This window comes from Salminus brasiliensis, chromosome 12 (assembly GCF_030463535.1).
Source record: "Salminus brasiliensis chromosome 12, fSalBra1.hap2, whole genome shotgun sequence".
Taxonomy (NCBI): domain Eukaryota; kingdom Metazoa; phylum Chordata; class Actinopteri; order Characiformes; family Bryconidae; genus Salminus; species Salminus brasiliensis.
Window position 1 is genome coordinate 30,422,972 of NC_132889.1, and position 20,778 is coordinate 30,443,749.

Genomic DNA, 20,778 nt, shown 5'->3' on the forward strand with positions numbered 1-20,778 from the left:
TAAGTAAATAAAGTAATATATTATTTAATAGTTAATCTCAGATATGCTTGTATCTGATGGTAGATTCTGTATTTTGATATCAGCAGTGGCAGAGAGTAGGGGAGGAATGAGTCTGGGAAGGGATCGAATCTACAGCCTCCTTTCTGAAGGCCTCAAAGAGCCCTTTTGATCTTGCCATGGTGATGCCAGTCTTCAACAACAAGAAAAAACCTGGAGCCTGTTTATACCTGGCCTTCAGATGAGATTTTGGTGATCGGATCACACTTGCCTGCATGAAAGGTCAGGTAAACACCCTAGTCAGGTGTCAGGTAAAGACTCCTTGTGATCAGATTACAATTGGATCACCAAATCCACATTCGAAGGAGGTCAGAGACGGACATTACACATTAAACACAAGTGTAAACGGAATACGTTGACTGGATTTCGTCAGGCTAGCGGAGAAAATGTTAAGACGAGTGATAATTATTGTGGATCTGGACTTCTCTCTCTCTCTCTCTTGCTCTCCCTATTGTGTGAGTGTGTATGTGTGTGTAGATGAGAGCAGTATCACAATGTTTGTTCTCTTACCGATAGAGCAGAGAACCATCTATTGCTCCACCCCACTATTCCTCCAGCTGTTCACAGTCTCCAGGAGCAGGACAGTTTTGAGAAGTAACTGTTATTTACAGGAAGTAAAAGGGAAGTGATGTGTTGACGTGTTGGTTGATGTTTTTTTATACGCAGAAAATTCAAATCCGATCTCATCTGGTCATACTGGAGATGGCTTTTAATGACAAGTGTAAAGAGAATGTGGACAAAGTAGATCCAGATACCTTCCAGATACAAAACACGTTAATGCCAGGTGTAAAGATGTTTAAATAAGACAGGCTCCTCCAGAATCCTCTCTTACCATGTTCTAATCATCTGCAGCTGATGTGCTGCACCTGATTCTAATTTTTTAAATATATATATTTTATTTATTTATTTATTTAACTTTATTGTGTTTTTAAAAGACATTTCTTCAGCTATATGTGTTTAGTTGTATTACCTGCATCTCTCTGTGTTGTTCAAATGAAGATCAAATGTCCATATGTTTAAATATGTTCATAAATTTGATGTATTACATATGACGCATTGCCATGATCAAAACCTGCATTCCTCAGGACCCAGCATTAACATCACATCTCAGAAGCAAAATGAACTACTTTATAATCTCATAGACAGAAGAGAGAACTCCATTACATTGGATTTGACAGGGAACATCACTCTGCCATTTTCATCTGGCCTGTTGGGCCTGAAAGTGATTCTCAATCATAGCCCTGGGTGCCGTACATTTATGTGTTTTGCCTGCTGGGTCTCGAAACTTGAAACTGAAAAATTGGAATCAGTGTTCGGAACAGCAGCGTAACACTGAAACCACTGTGTGGAGTCTGACGGTGTTTGGTGTTTTGGTTTGTTTTAAACTGTAAAGAGCAGCTTAAAAGATGCGTTGGCCTTGTTCTTTTAACACTAATTAAACTATTTTTTGCTGACATGTTGATTTTAATGTCCCTTTCTCTTCTTTTCTTTTGTGTTTTCCAGCGCGCACTTTGATACTGTGGAACCAAACATCCAGCTCAAGTAATTCCACAGGTGAGTTAATTCTCCATCTGTTAACTGTGCTGCTAATTAGACCATTAAAAGTCAGTAAGCAAAGTACATCATTTTTTAAACCTCAGTGACTTAATGTTCATGTACTTTTAGGTTGCTTGCATGGGCCACAGAGTGTACTGCTAGATGGGTCCAGACATCACTGTGTAAATTATATTAATTACAGAGTAATTCACAGAAATTAACATTAATGTATAACATTATTAATTCATATTTGTATGATAGCAAATTCATAATACTTACACATACACAATACACACACATACACAATAATTACACAAGTTACATGCAAGGGTTGGGCAGGATAACGGTGGTACCACATTCTGCTGTAGTTAAAAGTGAAAGTGAAATGAAGTGGTGTTTTTCAAATATGTGGATCACTGGTTCCAGAGCTGCCCTTGAAAATGACCAATCTAGAGGTAAATAAACGGCTGTTGAAAGAAAGATATCAGCTCTAATCAGATCAATGGCATAATCGTGTATAATGTTGTTAAAGCATATGTCTGGTGGAGAAGGCAGTGTTGTTGTGAAAAATAAAAGCAGCATTCTCAGTACTGATACATCACCACACCACAGAAATGGACGTTTTGATGACCCACTTTTGATCAGAAACTCAAAACACATAAATTTTAATAAGAATGGTCCGGCTTCATTGTTGATTTACATATAAATCAGTGTTTCTGAAAGCGTTTGACAGATGTGGATCCAAGAACACTGTGTACACTTTCAACTCTTCCACATTAATAAAGACGACTGCATTTATAATATTGTTTTATTATTATTATTTTATTTATTTCTTTTATGAATAGGAGTGTGTTTTCTTAGCCTGGTTCAGATTTCAGCTATGCTAGCTGCTTCCTCTGATCTGTGCTTCTTTAATTAGTCTAGGGTCCCTCCAGACACAGTGTGCTGTGCTTTTTTATCTTCCCTCTGTTTGAATGGGAGAGCAGCTGCAATTCATGTCATTGTTCTGCAGCAAAGTGCTCTACTAACAGCAAGGGGGCTGCGGGTCTTCGTAATAATATTATGGGCGAATAAGAAAATGCGTCTAGTGTCTATCGGGTCTTTAGGTATTATAAATTATGGTAGACTGATCCTTCATTGCACTGTATAACTGTAAACATCATGATGATCAGAAGAAGAAAAAGGTGTGCTTCTTATGAAAAGAACTAATGTAAAATAATAAAGAAATAATTCATAAAAATGTTCAAATGCTGCCAATCCATGTCCCCATAACAATTTAAACTGCATTATTTAATTAAGACTTTAAAGCTCTGATGGTCAGTGGGTAAAGACTTAGCGTTTCTATTTTGAGAAATATTAAATATATTATATATAAATATTGTTGGTCATTTTTAGCTCTTTTTAACAGATTTTGGTGAAAAGTATTTATATCCGTCAGACCCTAGTTCATTGCCTGTTCATCTCTGTTACACACACAGAAACTATTTACTCTTCTACATGTACATACAGATTTTATGTTTTTGTAAATGTAGATTCTTTAAGAATAGGGAAACATCAAAACGCAATACAAGAAACAATAAATGGCCATTGTTCACTGTCATTATAAAACCACCAAATTCAAAACATGCCCAGTAAATTTTTAAACAGGGCAAACAATTGAGAAATAAAAAATAAAAAAACTGGAAATTGAAGAATACACTAGCAAATGCAAAAACACCCCGAAAATTCAAAAACCATGCCTGCAAATAGAAAACACACCCAGTAAATGTAAGAACATACCAGCAAACACACCTAGAAAAAAAAACATCCAGCAAATTAAAAAACATGAGAGGCACTGCCTCTATGACCCAAGGATCACTGGGTTTGAATCCTGTTTATGCTGCCTGCCATCAGCAGTTGGAAACCAAGAGAGCACAAATTGGCCTTGCTCTATCTGGGTGGGTAGATGACTCTCTCCCCACATCACCTAAGTGTGATGCTGTCCAGCACAGGCGTCTGCTAGCCGAGGCATCTGAGCTTGGTTTCCAGTGCTTTCCTCTGATTGAGAAGGTTGCCCAGTGACACTGCATCAGTGGTAGCTTGAAAAGAGGCAGTGGTTGGTTGTACATGTGTCAATCCTTATGCTCCCAGTGTTGGGAGCCTTACATGTGACAGGGGGAGAGTACTAACAAGTGGGTTGGGTAATTGGCTAAATTGAGGAGGAAAATGGTAGCAATATATGCTAGCAAAAACAATCAATATGTTAGCAAATTGAAGCAAATTCTGTTTCTACTGGGATGTATTTGAACTTTGGTGTTGCGTTTCTTTAGTTTGTGTTTTGTGTGTTTGCACTTAGAGGTAATTGGATGGGCAAATGTCCAATAGCCCATTCCCCCATGAAGGACCCCCATTAACAATCCAATCCACTGTAAACTGAAGATAATCAAGCAGGACACTTAATCAGCATGTCAAGGCAAACACAGGTGACGCTTCTGCCTCATGTTGCTTCGGGCCACTTTATGGATCAACACAGATGTACACACCAGTTTAAAAGCAGCTAGAAAAGATTAATTTTTAAGGAGTGATACACTGACAGTCAGTTTTTTTGTCAGTTACTTCTTCAATCCCTTAACACTCCACTCCATGTATTACTCAGTAAGTAAAGGGGAGTCTGTACAGACTGGTGGGGCTTTTCTTTGGTAATAGAAGTTTGGAGAAACTGTAAAAGAAAGGGACAAAAGGCAAAATATCCAAATTCCCAAATCGATGATTGCAGATGATTGTAATATGACACTGGGAATGATGTTATATATGAAAGTTTGCAAAGTAATCAGATCTTGGGATACTCTGCCAGTAATATGCAGATATTTCACAGATGTTTTATCTCAAAACTTAAGAAGCTCTAGATTAGATTTCAGTTTGTCCTATTTATAGGTTTGCTATTCAAAATCAGATATTTCATGAAAAGGTCATTTATGATGCATCCCAGAAATATGTAAATGTCCCCCATATCGAGACTCAATTCAGTAGTTGAATCTGCAGTTGTGCAACACTTTTTCACAGTCTACATAGGCTGGAGTCTACAAAGGTTAGGAATGCTGGTTTTAAATGCCGGCCTTGCTCATTAAATAGCTAATAAGGTTATTATAACTTTGGCCAGTAGAAAGCACTGGGAATGTGCTAGTGTGCTTCATGGGTTTAATTTAGCCCATACAGTGTGAACTTTGGGTACAGAGGACACTCTGGAGCAGATAAACATGAACCTATTGGCACCATGGCTAATGCCAGGCGTAGGCTAGAGTGGGGTATAAAGCCTCCCAGCTTTGAGCTGTGGAGCAGTGGAACTGTGTTCTCTGGAATGATGGTGTTGGGATGAGTTGGGGAGTTGGGGATGAGGTAGGGCGGTGATCATCCAACATTCTGACCTCAGTAATGCTCTTGTCCCAGCAATGCTCCAAAATCTAGGGGAAAGCCTTTCCTATACAGTAGAGACAGTTACTCCAACAAAAGCAGGACAAACATTTTTAATACCCTCGATTTTAAAAGAAATGAATGAGCAGGCGTCCCAATACTTTTGTCCATATAGTGTATCATCGCTGTCACACAAAAAAATCCCTTGTTTCTCCATTGTTGCCTTTGCCTAAACACTGTGTCAGTGTGTAGTGAGGAGAACCCTATGAACATTCCCCAGTGTGTGAGAGAGGGATGCTGTACGCTCAGTGTCCTGTGGAGAACGCTGTAAGATGCCTCTTCGTAGGGGGGGTGGTACATCAGCAGGACTGAGGCCTGAAACTCGATGGGAGATCTGAAGTTCCAGCAGCAGGGTTGCCTTCTTGTTGCTTTTACCACCCAAGAGTCTTCATTTACTGGATTAACTAACGCTCATGCATCTCGCCTCATTGCAGCTCCACAGGAAACAATTGGATACGAGCAGCAGTGCTGAGCTAAAGGCCATTTCACACACTGCAGAGCATGGCGGACCCTGGGTCCGTCCATGGGAGACGACAGGAGACCGTTTCAGCTTGGCTGTGGTTGGGGGGTGGAGGTGGGGGGCATGGTCTCAAGGCAGGATTAAAACGGTCATTCTTCACCATCCACAAAAGACTGCTTTCGATGATAAATGTAGGAGGAAAAGAAACCTAGTTCACAAAAAGGAGGCCAATTAAGACACTAAAGAAATGTCTGCTTCAGTGAAAAAGCATAGTCTTTCTCCTCACACACACAAACACGCACACACACACAAACACAAGAAGTGACAAAATGAAATTAAATATGTAATATCTCATAGAATCACACTTGCAATTGTGTTTCCTTTGGTCATTACTGTTAATGGGCTGAATTTCTTATCAGTAGAATCTGCATTATGCGTGTAGGTTCTTTGAGGAATCATGGGAAACTGCATTTGTGCTTACGAGATGGATGCAAACTTGGCTGGCAAACGCATCCTTACAGTGTACAGATGGGAAAATCTTCCCCTCAGGTATGGGCATTCTTAAATAATGCTTAAAATATTCCATTAAATCTCTGTTTCTGTCTCTCTCTGTCTCTCTCACTTAGGTTTGTTCTGCAACATATCTATAGATGGCATCGGCACATGTTGGCCCAGGAGCAGTGCGGGTGAAGTGGTATCACGGCCCTGTCCCGAGACCTTCCTGGGGGTCCGCTACAACACCACCAGTGAGTCCAGCACTGATTGACAAATAACCCAATGAGAGAAATTTGACCCCCTGGGGGTAATGTAGATGGTGTATGAGCCTTGAAATGCCTCTTCTTACATTTTGCTCTTTCTCTTCTGTTGCTTATTGAAACACAGAGAGACATACTGTTAAAAGTGACACATATTACCATAAAGAAGAAACTGACGATACAGAATATTAAGGATGTAAATGTCATTTATTATGTTGCTAATGATTAAAACAAATCATAATCTAGTTCATATTGAGGTTAATATTGCTCTGTCTCAGTTCATATTTTAGCAAAAATGCATTTTAAAAAAAGGCAAACATGAGGAGTGGCTAGAAATGTTCCTAATGGCAACTACAGTGTAAAATAAAGTAGAAATACTGTAAAATACTTTGACACTACTTCTATAATAAACTGTAGTTTTTTTGTGTATGATTATATTATATATATATACACACACACACACACACACACACACACACATATATATATATATAGTAAATTATACTGGATAGTCTGGATTTTCTTATTGGAATCCTGTGTAAATTCCTTTTGTATTACAGTAGCTTCTGTTAATTTGCTCCGTCCATATCCGTATCCACAAATGATCTTTAGGACCATATCCTGCATTTGTTTGTTGTAACTGTCTCTACTGTCCAAGGAAGGCTGTTTGTTGGATGGTCACCACCCCAACTCATCTCAAAAGTAATGGATGGAATTTTGGATCATTTAAGAGAACACAGTTGCCCCAGAGATCAGTGCTGGGGGGCTTTATACCCCTTTATAGCCCACACCTGGCATGAGGCATGGTGCCAACAGGTTCATGTTCATTTGCTCCAGAGTCCTATGCTATTAGCACTTCTCTTGAAGGATTACACAAGCTGCGTGTGTGCATTTGCACATCTGTGTCAGCAATGAGTGCAACTTAAAAACAAACCTGAATACATTTATTAGAAGGGGAGTCCACAAACATTTGAAAAATAGAAAATTAAATGTATAGCAAAACAACAGTATCTCTAGACCTGGGGTGGTCTAATATCATAATTAAAAACATAATTATTGTTTAGGTGCCCTTACATGACTTGTGGGTAGCGTTAATATAATAATTACTTTGTGTCAGAGGCTGTATTTCCTCATGTCTGTACAACAGCCCACCTCCCTCCCTACCAGCACCTACCAGCCATACAGCATTTCTAGAGAAGACCACTAATCATCTCCTTTGCTCACATGATCAAGCAGATGCCTGATTAGCTGATATGTTGCCTAGGGATAGAAGAAAGACTCTTCCTTTGACATGTTGATGTTATCAGAAGCCAAACACACTGAGGTGTTATAGCTTTGTCTGGCCTATGTGCAGTTACGCGTGGTATTGTAGCTGCTCGTGTCCCTGGCACTGGTAGATAAGGGCCGAAATAGCCGGGGCTGCATCTGTGACTGGCCAGATGAGACCCAGGTAGCGAGGCTTTATGTGGACACATGGTGTGTGAGCGTCTGTGGATGCACATGTGTGTGTTTTAAACAGGAAAAGGGCATTCATTAGAGAAACCACCGCTGAGACCATGCTAGTTATTCCCCTGAGAGTTAAAAAAAGAGACCTAACTCCCCGTGGACTGAGGTGTAGGTTTTCTAAATTAGTTTCAACGGAGTTTCATGCTGAATATTCACATTCCGCATTCCCACCCTGCACCCTCTCTCTTCCCTCCTTCCAACCTTAGCCTGAGGGAGCTCTGCCGAGTCAGGGGCTTAGTTCCAGCTCCAAATTATGATAATGACTTTTGTCGAATGTTGCTTGTGTATTCTTAGCCCGTTTGCTTGTTTGCCCCAAAGGTTCTTCTCCTTTTTTCTCGGTTGTAACCCCCAGGGTAGTGTGTGTTTTTATAAAAACTTGTGCATGGCATGTCAACAGAGTTATCATAGAAGGCAAAGGTTAGAGCAGAGTGTGCAGGGTGCGTATATATGCCTGTTGTGAAATCAGACGATTTGAGGTGGGATCAGACTTTTGAGAATTTAATCTCAGTTGATATGTTTATCTCTTAAAAGTTTGACTTTTGGTTGGCGACATTGCATCCACTTGGGTTTGAGACCCGTTCTTGACAAACTGCTGCTGGTGGGCTGCAGGGCTTCTCTCTGCTTCCCGCGTGCTGCAGTGATGGTTGCCCACCACTTCAGGCACATGTGCCTTAGCACATGTATGTGTTCACTGCACAGATGGGCTAAAGACAGAAGCCAAATTCTATCTCAGGCCAACACAAATGATAAATATGGGTGTCTTTGTCTATATACAGTATTTTGACCTGTCATTTTGCATCTGCACACCACCTCAGTGGACTGGAAGTGAAGCAGCCATGGTGTGTTTGAAGTATTTAGGAATTACAACCTCTATTTTCACAAGCGCAAATGTAACTGGACAAACTAACATAATTAATTAATATAATGATTATTGTTTAATACTTGGCTACAAACTCTTTGCTGGCAATAACTGCCTGAAGTCTGAACCCATGAACATCACCAAATACTGGGTTTCCTCCCTTGACATCCTTTGCCAGATCTTTACTGCATCTTCACCTGCTGCATATTTGTGGACCTGGGTTTCTACCTGCAGTTTGTTCATCAATAGGCCTCCAAAAGCTGCTCAGTTGGGTTGACTTCAGGTGACTGACCTAACCATTCAAGAACATTCAATTTTTTTCCCCAAAGAAGCTCTTGAGATGCATTTGCTGTATGCATTATCCATCAATTCTGTGAGGAGCCATCCTGTCAGTTTTGCAGCATATGACCTATTCTGAGCAGAGAGTATAGCTCTTTATCTCATATTCCATGAGCTGTCACATCATCAATAAACACTAATTAACCAGTTCCATTGGCAGCCATACACGCCTATGATATAACAGTGCCTCCATCATGTTTGATAGATGATGTGGTACTGCTTCCAGTCAAGAACCTTTCCTTTCCTTCTCCATGCTCAAGCTAATCTTGGTTTCATCTTCAATATTGTTCCAGAACTGGGCAGGAATGTTCAATGTCTAGCCTGTTAGAGGCTGCAGGCTATGTATTGCTTCACAGTTTGTGTGTTAGTCATCTTCCAGTCCTTCATTTCTGACCACAGATCCACTCTTGGCTTGATGTTTTTGTGTGGGGAACCACTCTCAACACAGCAGTGACATTGATGTGTGTCGAAAGCCTAGTAATAGCACTGTGACTGACATATTTATCCGGTACCAGTGCCAAACACACAGGTTTGGGATGTAACAGGCTACAAGTAACACCCAGAGAAAGCGAGGCCAATTATGCTGTCTTGGACTGCCGGCCACAGACGACTGTGGAAATCACATTATTAAAAGAGAAGAGCAGATCGAATGGCAGTCAGAATCACTTTTTGCATCAGGCCTAAAGCGTTAAGGAAATGTTGACCTATTTCTGTGGATCCATTTGTGATGCAGTGTTCACACAATGTAATGGGCAACTGCCCTGGAGGTTACTGCAGAGAAGGAGAAGAACCTTTGGGGCAGAACCTTGGGGAGGTAATATAAGAGGAGACAGTAAGTGAGGGAGGAAATATGGGCTGGACTTGAGGGGGCTTGTTCTTGTGCTAGAAGGCCAAACCCCCTTTGATAAGTGGAGCTAGGACTGAGAGATATGAATTAGAGTGTTTATACGAATGTTGCTCTTCGAACTCCGATGCACACCAAACAAACAGCACCAGAGTTTGTTCAGAAATAGACCAAGACCCACCTGCTCAGGTGCTCTCAGGCCATTTCTAAATGAACTCTGCTGCTGTTTGTCTGAAGTATACAAACACAGTACAAACTAAAGGCTCACTCCACCAAAGCTTGCATTCTGTCCTTAACTGCCCACTTCACTGTTGAATCTCCTTGCAGACCTATCCTCATTTCTGGCTTACGCTTTACTTTAGCAGGGCTTTGTCCCATGATGCAGGATAGCCAAATCCGGGGTTATGCCTGCCGCCATCAGCAGCCAGAGCCCATTAGAGCACAATTGGCTTTGCTCTCTCTGAGTGGCTCACTCTCTCCCCAAATCACTTCAGTGTGATACCGGTTGGCACCGGCGTCTGCTAGCCCATTTAAAGACAGGTTTAAGGGTCCAGCGGTTAGATTTGAGTTTTTCTGCAGGTCATTTACATGACCGAATGTCATGTATAAACACTTCCTTAAAGTTGAAGGAAAGTGACAGGGTGGTCGTGGGTTGTAATAAGTTCGCCATGAACACATGAATCAGGAAGAGATGGAATTTACAGGACGTTAGGCTGGGAGGGAGGGGAGGGTCTTCAGGCATGTTCCTCCTCCAAAGTATTCTCCAAAACTCCAAAAAAGTAAAAATCACCATTGTGGTTTCCCATCGACTCAGAAGCACTAATAAAAAAAGACTGCAGTGAGTTGAGCACAAAGTGTCTTCTGCATTGTTGATCCATCCTCGACATCTGGCGTTTTAATCAAGTAGTAGCTTTACTGTGGACGCTGCTGGCCAACAGCAGGAACAGAGAGGGCAGTGTTAGAGAGAAAATATGTTGCTGTCTGTCAGTCATTTTCATAGACATTCTTGTATCATATTTATGGGACAGAAGATCAAGCCTGGAAGCCAAGGATGTGGTCAAATGTCCAGGGTGAGGAAATCTGGATGGGCGGCTATGGGACAGTTGGAAACTTCTATGAAAAATAGTTGTTTATTCCCTGTTTCCTGCTGAAACCCGGAGCAAACCCCTTACCAAGAACGGCAAAGCTGAAAATCTAATTCTGCACGCACGACCATAAGGCCAGAGCACACCCAACCACACACAAACACACACACACACACACACACACACACACACACACACTCCAAAATCAAGACAAAGGAAGCAGCCATCAAGGAGCAGGCATGGGACAACGAGTCCCAAAACATGACCTTGTGTGTTCTACCATAGTTTATGAGTAAACAAATGAGCACACACACATACACACACACACATACGCCATTAAAGCTTTAATATCTGCTGTGGCTGAGTTTGTTAAGTCTGAGTGAAGCTCGGTGAAACTCACCAACTGTAAAGGCAGATGTATGTGTGTGTGTGTGTGTGTGTGTGTGTGTGTGTGTGTATATGGACACATGCATGAGAAGAGAGAGAAGGTGTGCATGGGTGTGCATAAAAGGCAGAGAGAGAGAGAGAGAGACAAGGCCGCTGATGAATGTGTATTGGGTGTTCACAATGCGAGCTACCAGAGCGGTAAAGAATGGGATGACATTGAATGCCTCACTTTAATCAAGGGCTCATATTTTCACCCTCTCTAAGAACGTACTTGTTGAGAAACAGCTGCCATCTTTTCAGTCTCGCTCTCATAACAGGTGTGATTCATGCTCAGGTAGCTTTTCTCAACTTCTCAAGTTCCTCAAGTTCATTATTTCCTGGGTTGAGGGCCACTTCTGAACCCTGTGACCGTGAGTTCTGTTACTGCAACCATGACTGTTTCTGCACTTGCAGAAAAATACTACATAAAAAATACAGATTCACAAAACCCATCAGTATCCACACAGAATGTCAGGCCCAGTAGTAAAGTCGCATTCACGATGACAGTGGTCATTATGTCAGTTTGTCTTTACGGCAGCTGCATTTTTAAATGATCCAGTCCTTTGTAAAATCAAATGAAATTCAACATGATAATGAGACCACGCATATTAATAAAAAACGCTGAGCTCCTCGGTGCCCGAATGTACATGCTACATAAAAAAGAGCAGCAGGCAAGTGGGCTCCAAGTGGTCCAGTGGCGCTGCCACTTTGATCCGAGCATTGCTGGTTCAAATCCTGAGTCATGCTGCTTTGCCATCGGCAGCCGGAGTTCAAGAGTGCACAGTTGGCCTTGTTCTCTTAGGGGTGGGTTTATGGCACTTCCTTTAGTCCACACCTGGCATAATGCATGGTTATAATAATGTTCATGTTTATCTGCTCCAGAGAGTCTTATTCTATTGGCAGTACTTCTCTACAGGGACTGGACAAGCTGTGTTTGTGTGAATTTGCACATCTTTGTGTGGGGGCATTTATGAGAAGGGGTGTCCACAAACATTTGGACAGTCTACATATGTAATTTGAAGGGTAGCTCACATCCCAGCTCATACCTGGCCTTGTTTTAAAAGGTGTGTTACACAGGAATTTGTGTTCTCCGGTTGTGAGAAGCAGATTTGTGGATCAGGTAGGAGTGATGGGGTGGGCAATGCCGGGCCTGGAGGGTGGTTTTCCTGCTTAAGCAGGAACCTGATTCAACTCACCTGTTAATTGGCAGGTTTAGGAGGTCTGCTAGAGCAGGGAAATCAGCAGACTGTGTTGCGTTGCCCAGCCCTGGTCTGCTGGAATCTCCACCATCTCTCACTTGTGAGAAACCCATTATGAAATAGGAGTTCACTGCTAATCTGTGTAATTACAAAACACAGAAGAAGATAATGAGGGATGGATTTTGCTCGCCCCATTTCCTCTATACTGAGCTATTCATGTGAGCGCTTTAACACAACAAACACTTAGCGGGCTTGACCCTGCCATGTTCCATCACTCTTTCTGGAAGGAGCTGCATTTCCAGATCAATCTCCCTGTTTTTATTCTTTCGGTTATAAAGGAAAAGCTACTTGCGAAGCCTTTTGTCACCTTAGGCTAACTACACAAAGGTCAATAGCATGGAGGGAATTTTAAGCTATGTAAATTTCATCCGCCCTCACTCCGCCCTTCAGGTCGTGTCCGTCTTCCTCTGCCCTTCCTGACCTCTTTTATTACCTCCGCTTTTGCTTAGAGTGCAGTCAGGCGGCATTGCAGCAGGCTCTTATGATGGCTAAAGAAAAGCTAGCTCAGCATCTGCGCACCGCTGCTGCCGGTGTTCTGCTGGAATGACATTGGTGCTCCATGGGTCACCGCACTGTTTGCTCCTAATTCTGCTCCCACTCCACATTTCCTACATGTTTCACCATCTTTCCTAGGCTTGTCTTTGCCTTTCGCGACAGGCTGCTTCTCTCCGTAAGCCTGCTTCTCTCTGTAGGATGTCAGTTTGAGCGCCCCACGAGCCGCCAAAAGCAAACAACCGCGAGTGCGTGGGTGTCTGCTATGTTGCTGCTAGTGATACTACTCTTATCCTTAATATAAATTGCTATTGTTGCGTCATTAGCTTCAGTATTAAACTCAGATCTAGTCCCGGGTGGCTGTAGTAAATCTTTGGCAGTCACTGATAAGAGATTGAGTCAATTAGTAGCGCAGTCTCCCGTTCTACTGCAGCCGCAGGGCTCTCAGAGCCCCCTATAACATATAAAAACTGTTCCAGGCTTCTGTGCAGCACAGCTTAATGCACTCACAGTTTGGCTAGTAAATTCTACCTACTTGCAAAGGTGTCAAAAGTATTCCCATTCATTGCTTAGGTAGAAAACAAAGGCCAAAAGCCTAGGCAGCACCACAGGGTCCTATAGTGCACAACTCCACCTCCAAAAAATGTTTTTTTTAAAAGGCATAATGACTCTAATGTTCTATTAAAATGTTAATGTTAAAAATTTTGTAAAAGTGGAGCTTAGTTGAGTGGTGCTTCACTCAAGTTCCCTTGAGTTTTTGCCACGGACGCCTTCATACTAGGCTACATACGGCTCCTGTGTCCTTGCTGGAGTTTGACGGGACATGTGTAGGTGCGATGGATAACTTACAAACCAATAGGGTGTCAGAATGAAATGAATGGTAAGATTCCGGGTGGCGCAATTGATCTGGACAGGATTTGTTTTTTTTAACAATGACAAGTCAGAATGAAAACTAAATGACCTAAGAGTAATGAGGCTGTTTTTAAAATGCAAGGAGTAGAAAGTTCAGATAGTTCCATTAAATTTGTAGGGAGTAGAAGTAAAAAGTTGGCTGAAAAATAATTACTCCAGTAAAGTATAGACAGAGACAGGGAGAGACAAAAACAAGAGGGAGAGAGAAAGAAACAATAGAGAGAGAGAGAGAGAGAGAAGAGAAAACGAGAGAGAGAAGAGAAAACAAGAGAGAGTGTGTGTGAGAGAGAATGAAAGCAAAGAAATGCAGGGAAAGACAAATGAGAAAGAATGAGGGAGAAAGAAAGAGAGAGGGACAGGGAGAGACAGAACTGAGAGAGTGTGAGGGAGAGAGAAAGAGAGAGGGACAGGGAGAGACAGAACTGAGAGAGTGTGAGGGAGAGAGAAAGAGAGAGGGACAGGGAGAGACAGAACTGAGAGAGTGTGAGGGAGAGAGAAAGAGAGAGGGACAGGGAGAGACAGAACTGAGAGAATGTGAGGGAGAGAGAAAGAGAGAGGGACAGGGAGAGACAGAACTGAGAGAATGTGAGGGAGAGAGAAAGAGAGAGGGACAGGGAGAGACAGAACTGAGAGAGTGTGAGGGAGAGAGAAAGAGAGAGGGACAGGGAGAGACAGAACTGAGAGAGTGTGAGGGAGAGAGAAAGAGAGAGGGACAGGGAGAGACAGAACTGAGAGAGTGTGAGGGAGAGAGAAAGAGAGAGGGACAGGGAGAGACAGAACTGAGAGAGTGTGAGGGAGAGAGAAAGAGAGAGGGACAGGGAGAGACAGAACTGAGAGAGTGTGAGGGAGAGAGAAAGAGAGAGGGACAGGGAGAGACAGAACTGAGAGAGTGTGGGGGAGAGAGAAAGAGAGAGTTAGGATTGAGAGAGAAGGGGAGATAAAGAGAGACTGAAAGAGAGAGAGGGAGAAAGAGAAAAGACAAAGCAGAAGAAGGAGGTCCTGCCATTGTTGGCTCAACTTAAAGACACTGTTGATATTCTCTTTCTGAAGACCCGACTCCGAGTGTGCGAAGCGATTTGATGAGCGGCGTGCTGGCAGCGTCCCCACACACCAATCAATTACTGAGCCCAGTGTCATAACCTTTCAATGAGCAGCACTGTGGCTATCACTCTTTTAACTGCATCATTATTAGGTTGTCTCTTAACACCGATCCTCCAGGGCTTCTCGGAGGTGTGGGCTGCTGCTTCACGCTGAAAAAACGCTTTGCTGCACCGCTTTCGCCCGCCCGCCCACACTGGCAAAGTTACATCAAGTCTCCATGGAAACTCGCGCGTTCCCATCGAAGACGGAAACAGAAAGACATCAGAGAAACTTTCTGAGCGGTGTAGGCAGATGATTAGCGTTTCCATTATCCGAAAGCTAACCTGCATTTGCATGGACGTGCTAGCTCTGTTTGCCACTATTTTTAACTTGTTAGATGCCGGGGTCAAATATTGATGCATTTCCCTTCCTAGGGGAGCTCAGAATATCATGGGGTGGGGTTGCATATTGATCGTGGCCTGGTAAGAATGCCTGCTGGAGCAGTTCATAAGCATAAATCTGCTGGAGTGACAGGATGTCAGCCTAGCCTGCAGCTGCCACTGGGTTTGAGCTCAACATTAGATGAAATACAAATGAAATACAGGGATAAGGTAATAAAGGAGCCAGACATTAGCTAACCAAGGCCATTTTTAGCAATTGCAACATTGATCCCATACACTCTCCGCAGCCTTAGGACATCCTGTGTTCATCAATACTGTTTGGATACTGTTTTGAAAATTGTATTTGACACCTGTAAAGGAGGCACATGTCATCAGTTTGTTCCTTGCCATCAATGCACTGTCATACATGGTTGCTTTCAGACCAACAACGACTAACTACCAACATTTTCCCCTTTTGCAACGTTTCAGATAATGTCTACAGAGAATGCCTGACCAATGGGACTTGGGCAAAGAAGGGGAACTACTCCCAGTGTCAGGAAATACTCAATGAAGAGGTAGGAGGAGTGTGATGCTCTTTTTTTTATACCTATATCATAAAGGATTGGGCATTAACTTAAACATATTTGTACATAAATATGTTGTATAGATATATGTAAATACACATTCACACTACACACACACACACACACACACACACATATATATATATATATATATATATATATATATATATATATATATGAGAGAGAGAGAGAGTGATAGAGAAAGAAAGAGAGTGGGACAGGGAGAAACAGAAACGAGAGAGAGGGACAGGGAGAGACAGAAATGAGAATGAGAGAGAGTGAGGGAGAGAGAGAGGGACAGGGAGAGACAGAAACAAGAGAAAGAGAAAAATAGAGAGGGGGGAGTGAGAGAGAAGGGGAGATAAAGAGAGATGGAAAGAGAGAGAGAGAGAGGTAGAAAGAGAATATATATATATATATATATATATATATATATATATATATATATATATATATATATATATATATATATATATATACTGTGTATATATGCTGTATGTCAGAATATTATGACTACTTACCAATGAGTAGAAATAACCACTAGCTAGAAGTCATGGCCTGTACTGTATAAGGTGATAAGGTTAACTGCTCCACAGTAGCACATCGCTTATTCTTTATCATTCCCCAGAGTCGTCGTTCCCCTCTGGCATCAGTGACCTGTGGGGCACCACTATTCTCGGTACAGCTTCACTACACCAGCTCTAGAACATTCTATGAAGTCTGGTACCCTATTATCATGCACCTTTTGGACAGCAGTCAACTCACTGACCACTACTGACTGGTGCTCACTTGTTTACATGTGAGGAAACCCTTGTCACATTCATTCCAAACTAGGGGTAGCCATAACATTTCGATATGACTGTGGGTGAAGGGTGGTAGCATATCGGAAAGCGCTAACTTTAAGGAGTTTGTAGAGCTGCTGTAGTGAAGGTGTTCTGGGCCAGTGATGCCAGAGAGGAACAGCAAATGGCATCACTGCAGTAAAAAGCAATTGACGTGCCACTGTGGAGCAGCTAACCTCTATGATGAACACATATCATCACCTAATACAGTCCATGCCACGACATCTCGCTAGTGTTATCTGAGCCAAGGGTGATTATTTCCACTATTAGGTAGGTGGTCATGATATTCTGTAATGACAGAAACCTTTTATCTCCAAAATGGTGGAAGTCAGTGTGAAAAGATTTTATTCGTCATTCGTTTTATTAAGTCATTATTGAGCATTGATCCATTCATCATCTAATTGAGACTACTGACAACTGTCAGATTCACATTCTGTGAAAGAGTGAAAAATGTATGTACGTACACAATATGGGAGTATTAGATATAAATATGATTATTAAATGTGAATAGTCACTGTTATCATCAGCAATAACAAAAGAATAGTGGGATTTCATACCACTTCTTTCTCTTGGCTCGTTGTACAAAGCAGGGAAATGCAGAGTCATCACTTTCAAACAATATTTCACATTTAATAGAAGAGGGTATATTTTAGTATGATTTGAATTTGGTTTAAAAGTATCTTGTTTTGAAGAAAAAAACATATTGTACATTTCAGGCCTTTTTGTCTATTCCTGGCTTCAGAACAAACAGGAAAGAAGTCAAAAATGCAGGACCTGGCGATGTAAATGAGAATGTAAATCAGATGTAAATGTAATTCCTTTCTATCAAGCAAAGCCGCAGTAATACCTCTCGCCATCTGAGGGTTAACACACTCGCTTACAGTACAGATCCATTAACTGGAGCAGAAGACTTGCTCTTATAGAGTCCAGAAAGACCACTCCGATCTAAGTGAAGTGGTGCTGTAGGTCACCTGGCAGAGTGCCTGAGTGTGACGCAGGTGGCCATGGGTTCAAGCACAAATGGGATTTATGTAACAGAAGTTCTGATATACATTGCAAATCTGAAACACTTCACTGTTAACGTGAAAATGTGCCTCTTTTGCTTTTTGTTTTTTCTTCATTTTGCGGCTTGAAAGTGTTGGACCTTTGAAGGCGTGCTATTTTTAAGCTTTTCTATTTCACTTCACATCACATGAATTATGACAAACATGGCCTTGGAGAATGGATGAATGCATTTTGGAGTCTCTTTACACGCTGCAGTGTATCAGAATGTGTGCACTGTGGGAACCAAGATTAGGTTTGGATTGTTTATGAACTATGTGAGTATGGACCAGTGTTCTCCAACCATATTGAGAGCTACCTTCCTGCAGGTTTCAACTCCAACCCAAATCTAATACACCCTACTTAGCCAATTAAGAACTTCTGAAGGCAGTAATTAGTTGGATCAGGTCGGGTGATTAGGGTTGGATCCAAAGTCTGTGGGAAGAAAGCCCTCCAGGAGCGAAGTTGGAAAGCACTGGTGTAGATTTTCTGAGCTAGCAGAACTTCAGTCCAACTCTGTACTTCTACTATAGTTCAACTAAGGGTCTTAAACTATGGGCCTTCAAACTGCTCTTCACTCGCAAATTAGGTATATTTACCTTTCACACTGTGACCCAGGCACTGAGGTGGACTGCCTAACATGAGGCATCTAAATTCAGCTTAGGCTGGTGCTTACTTCGTTAAAAGCAAAAATAGAACCCTAACCTGATATGTGATGCTCCAAAAGCAGCTCAGAACCAGCTTGTGATGCTAGACATTGTGAACAGACATAGTTACGTCCAGTGTGCAGTTTTTCATTGAACATTTTTGAAATGTTTATTATGGCCTTGTTTTGTGCGTAAGAGTCCTGTGCATATGTGGGAAGAATATACTCTAATAACAGTAATAATAAAATCAAGTATTATTATTATTAATGTTGTTGTCATTATTATTAATAATAATAATAACAACAATAATAACACATTTCCTGAATGAAAAATTAGCTTGCAGCTTATGTAGTTCCAACTTTCAGGCAGTTGCTAGGCTGTTGCTACATGGTCGCTAGGCTGAAACATGGTCACAGGACTGTTTTTGCTAGGTTGTTGCTAAAATGTTGCTAGGTGGATGCTTTGTATTCCAGGTTGCTATGGTGCTGCTTTTGTGTTCTTGGGATTTGCTATGGTGTTAGTTGGTTTCTGTGGTTGCTTTAGTAAACCGGTTGGTTGCTATGATTTTGCTTAGTGGTTGCTAGGTGGTAGTTAAGGTGTGGTATTCCAGGCTAGGCTAAATGAGTGCTATAGTGTTGCTAGGCATGTTAGTATCATTAGTATCATTAGTATTTAAATCATTCATTTTAATAATAAGAATAACAATCATGATGATTTTTGGGACATAGGAATAACTTTTGCAGCACATTCATTTCTATGGTAAAAAATAATCCAAACATCCTACAGAAAAGCTGTATACAAAACAGATTTAGAACAAACACTTCATTGGAACAGTGTCAATATCACCAAATCTGGGGACGAGATGTGCAGCAAACATCTGACAATGCTTTGCAATGCCTGTCCAGCCATAGACATGTCACAGATACAGTTTGGCTGCATATGTGCAAGATTTATCAGCTATCATTTATTGTAAGAGGAGTACCAGGAAGAGCAGATTAATAATGTAAAGACTCTTTATCTGCTTTTAAAGTGAGCGTTTAACCAGGCGTGGTGGGATGCTGTCTGCAGGGAGGCTCTCAAAGTGAGAAACCATTCGCCATCAGTGGAATTAGGCTGCTGGAAAGAAGGCCATTAATGCGGTGGCTGACAGTCATACAGCAGGAGGGTGTGCTACACCTGTCATTGACTCAGAGCAGTAGGACATTATACTGTGCTGTCAGCATAAAAAACACAAAGGGTTTTGTCGTCTCATGGTTCGAGCAGTGGAAGCCTCTGTTTTCCTTTTTTAAATCATTTTTCTTTTTGGTTTCCCACCTTGTGCGGATCCAGAAAATCAGGCTACAATTTAGAGAATACACATGACAGGGAGCACTAGCGCTCTAAACAAGGAAGAGACTGTAGCCTTTGAAGCAGTGAATCTAAGGCTGTCCCTAAATATGCCTCCAGTTGTCACGGATGATGTAGCACACGAGAGGGTAGAACAGCAGGTTACGTAATATTGCTTTAACGCCACTGCAGGCCACAGAGCGCAGCTTCTTTAACGCTGCCACATGGCAGGATATGCTTGCTTTGCTATGCAGCCACCAGCTGGGCCACAGTCATTATCGCAAATAGTCGTAACGTCTTGCAACTCATCAACACTAACCAATTACAGATGAGCATTCATTTACAATTACAACTATTATGCCTGTTTTTACCATTGATATGCCTATTAGTGGGGTGGCATGGTGGCACAGCATGTAGCGTAGTGTAGTTGTGGGTTCGGTTCTTGCTCTGGTCACTGTTTGTAAAGTGTTTGCTGTGTTCTCACTGTGTTTACGTGGATGTTGGGCTTTGGTTCCCCTCCCACCTCACCAAAACACTCATGATGGTAAATTGGCTATGCTAAATTGTCCCCTAGGTGTTTTGGTACCCTGTGATGGACTGGAGGCTATTCCTGCTTTGCACCCAGAAATTGTTCTGGGTAAACAAGGCAACTCTGACCAGGAAGAAGCAGATAAGAAGATGGATGGATACCTATTAATGAACTACATAGCCAACGTAAGGGGGCACTAGTAAAACGTTCTGATCTGTCGGACAAACGATAAAGGAATTTTCTGAAGATTAGTGAGAATTCTTCTGCCATCAGCAGTCTTCCTTGGCCTACCAGTCCCTTTGTGATTTATGAGCTCACCAGGGCAATCCTTCTACTCATTGAAATTGCACACAGTTGATTTAGGTAATC

General features: G+C 41.9%; 1 protein-coding gene across 1 annotated transcript in view; it reads left to right on the plus strand.

Moving 5' to 3' along the window:
• crhr1 (corticotropin releasing hormone receptor 1) overlaps window positions 1-20,778 on the plus strand; it is a 178,728-nt gene that overhangs the window by 80,210 nt on the left and 77,740 nt on the right. Inside the window, exons 3-5 of the mRNA XM_072692993.1 lie at window positions 1,561-1,611; window positions 6,130-6,249; window positions 15,930-16,015. Coding sequence (XP_072549094.1) covers window positions 1,561-1,611; window positions 6,130-6,249; window positions 15,930-16,015 — 257 coding nt within the window. The remainder of the gene's footprint in view (window positions 1-1,560; window positions 1,612-6,129; window positions 6,250-15,929; window positions 16,016-20,778) is intronic.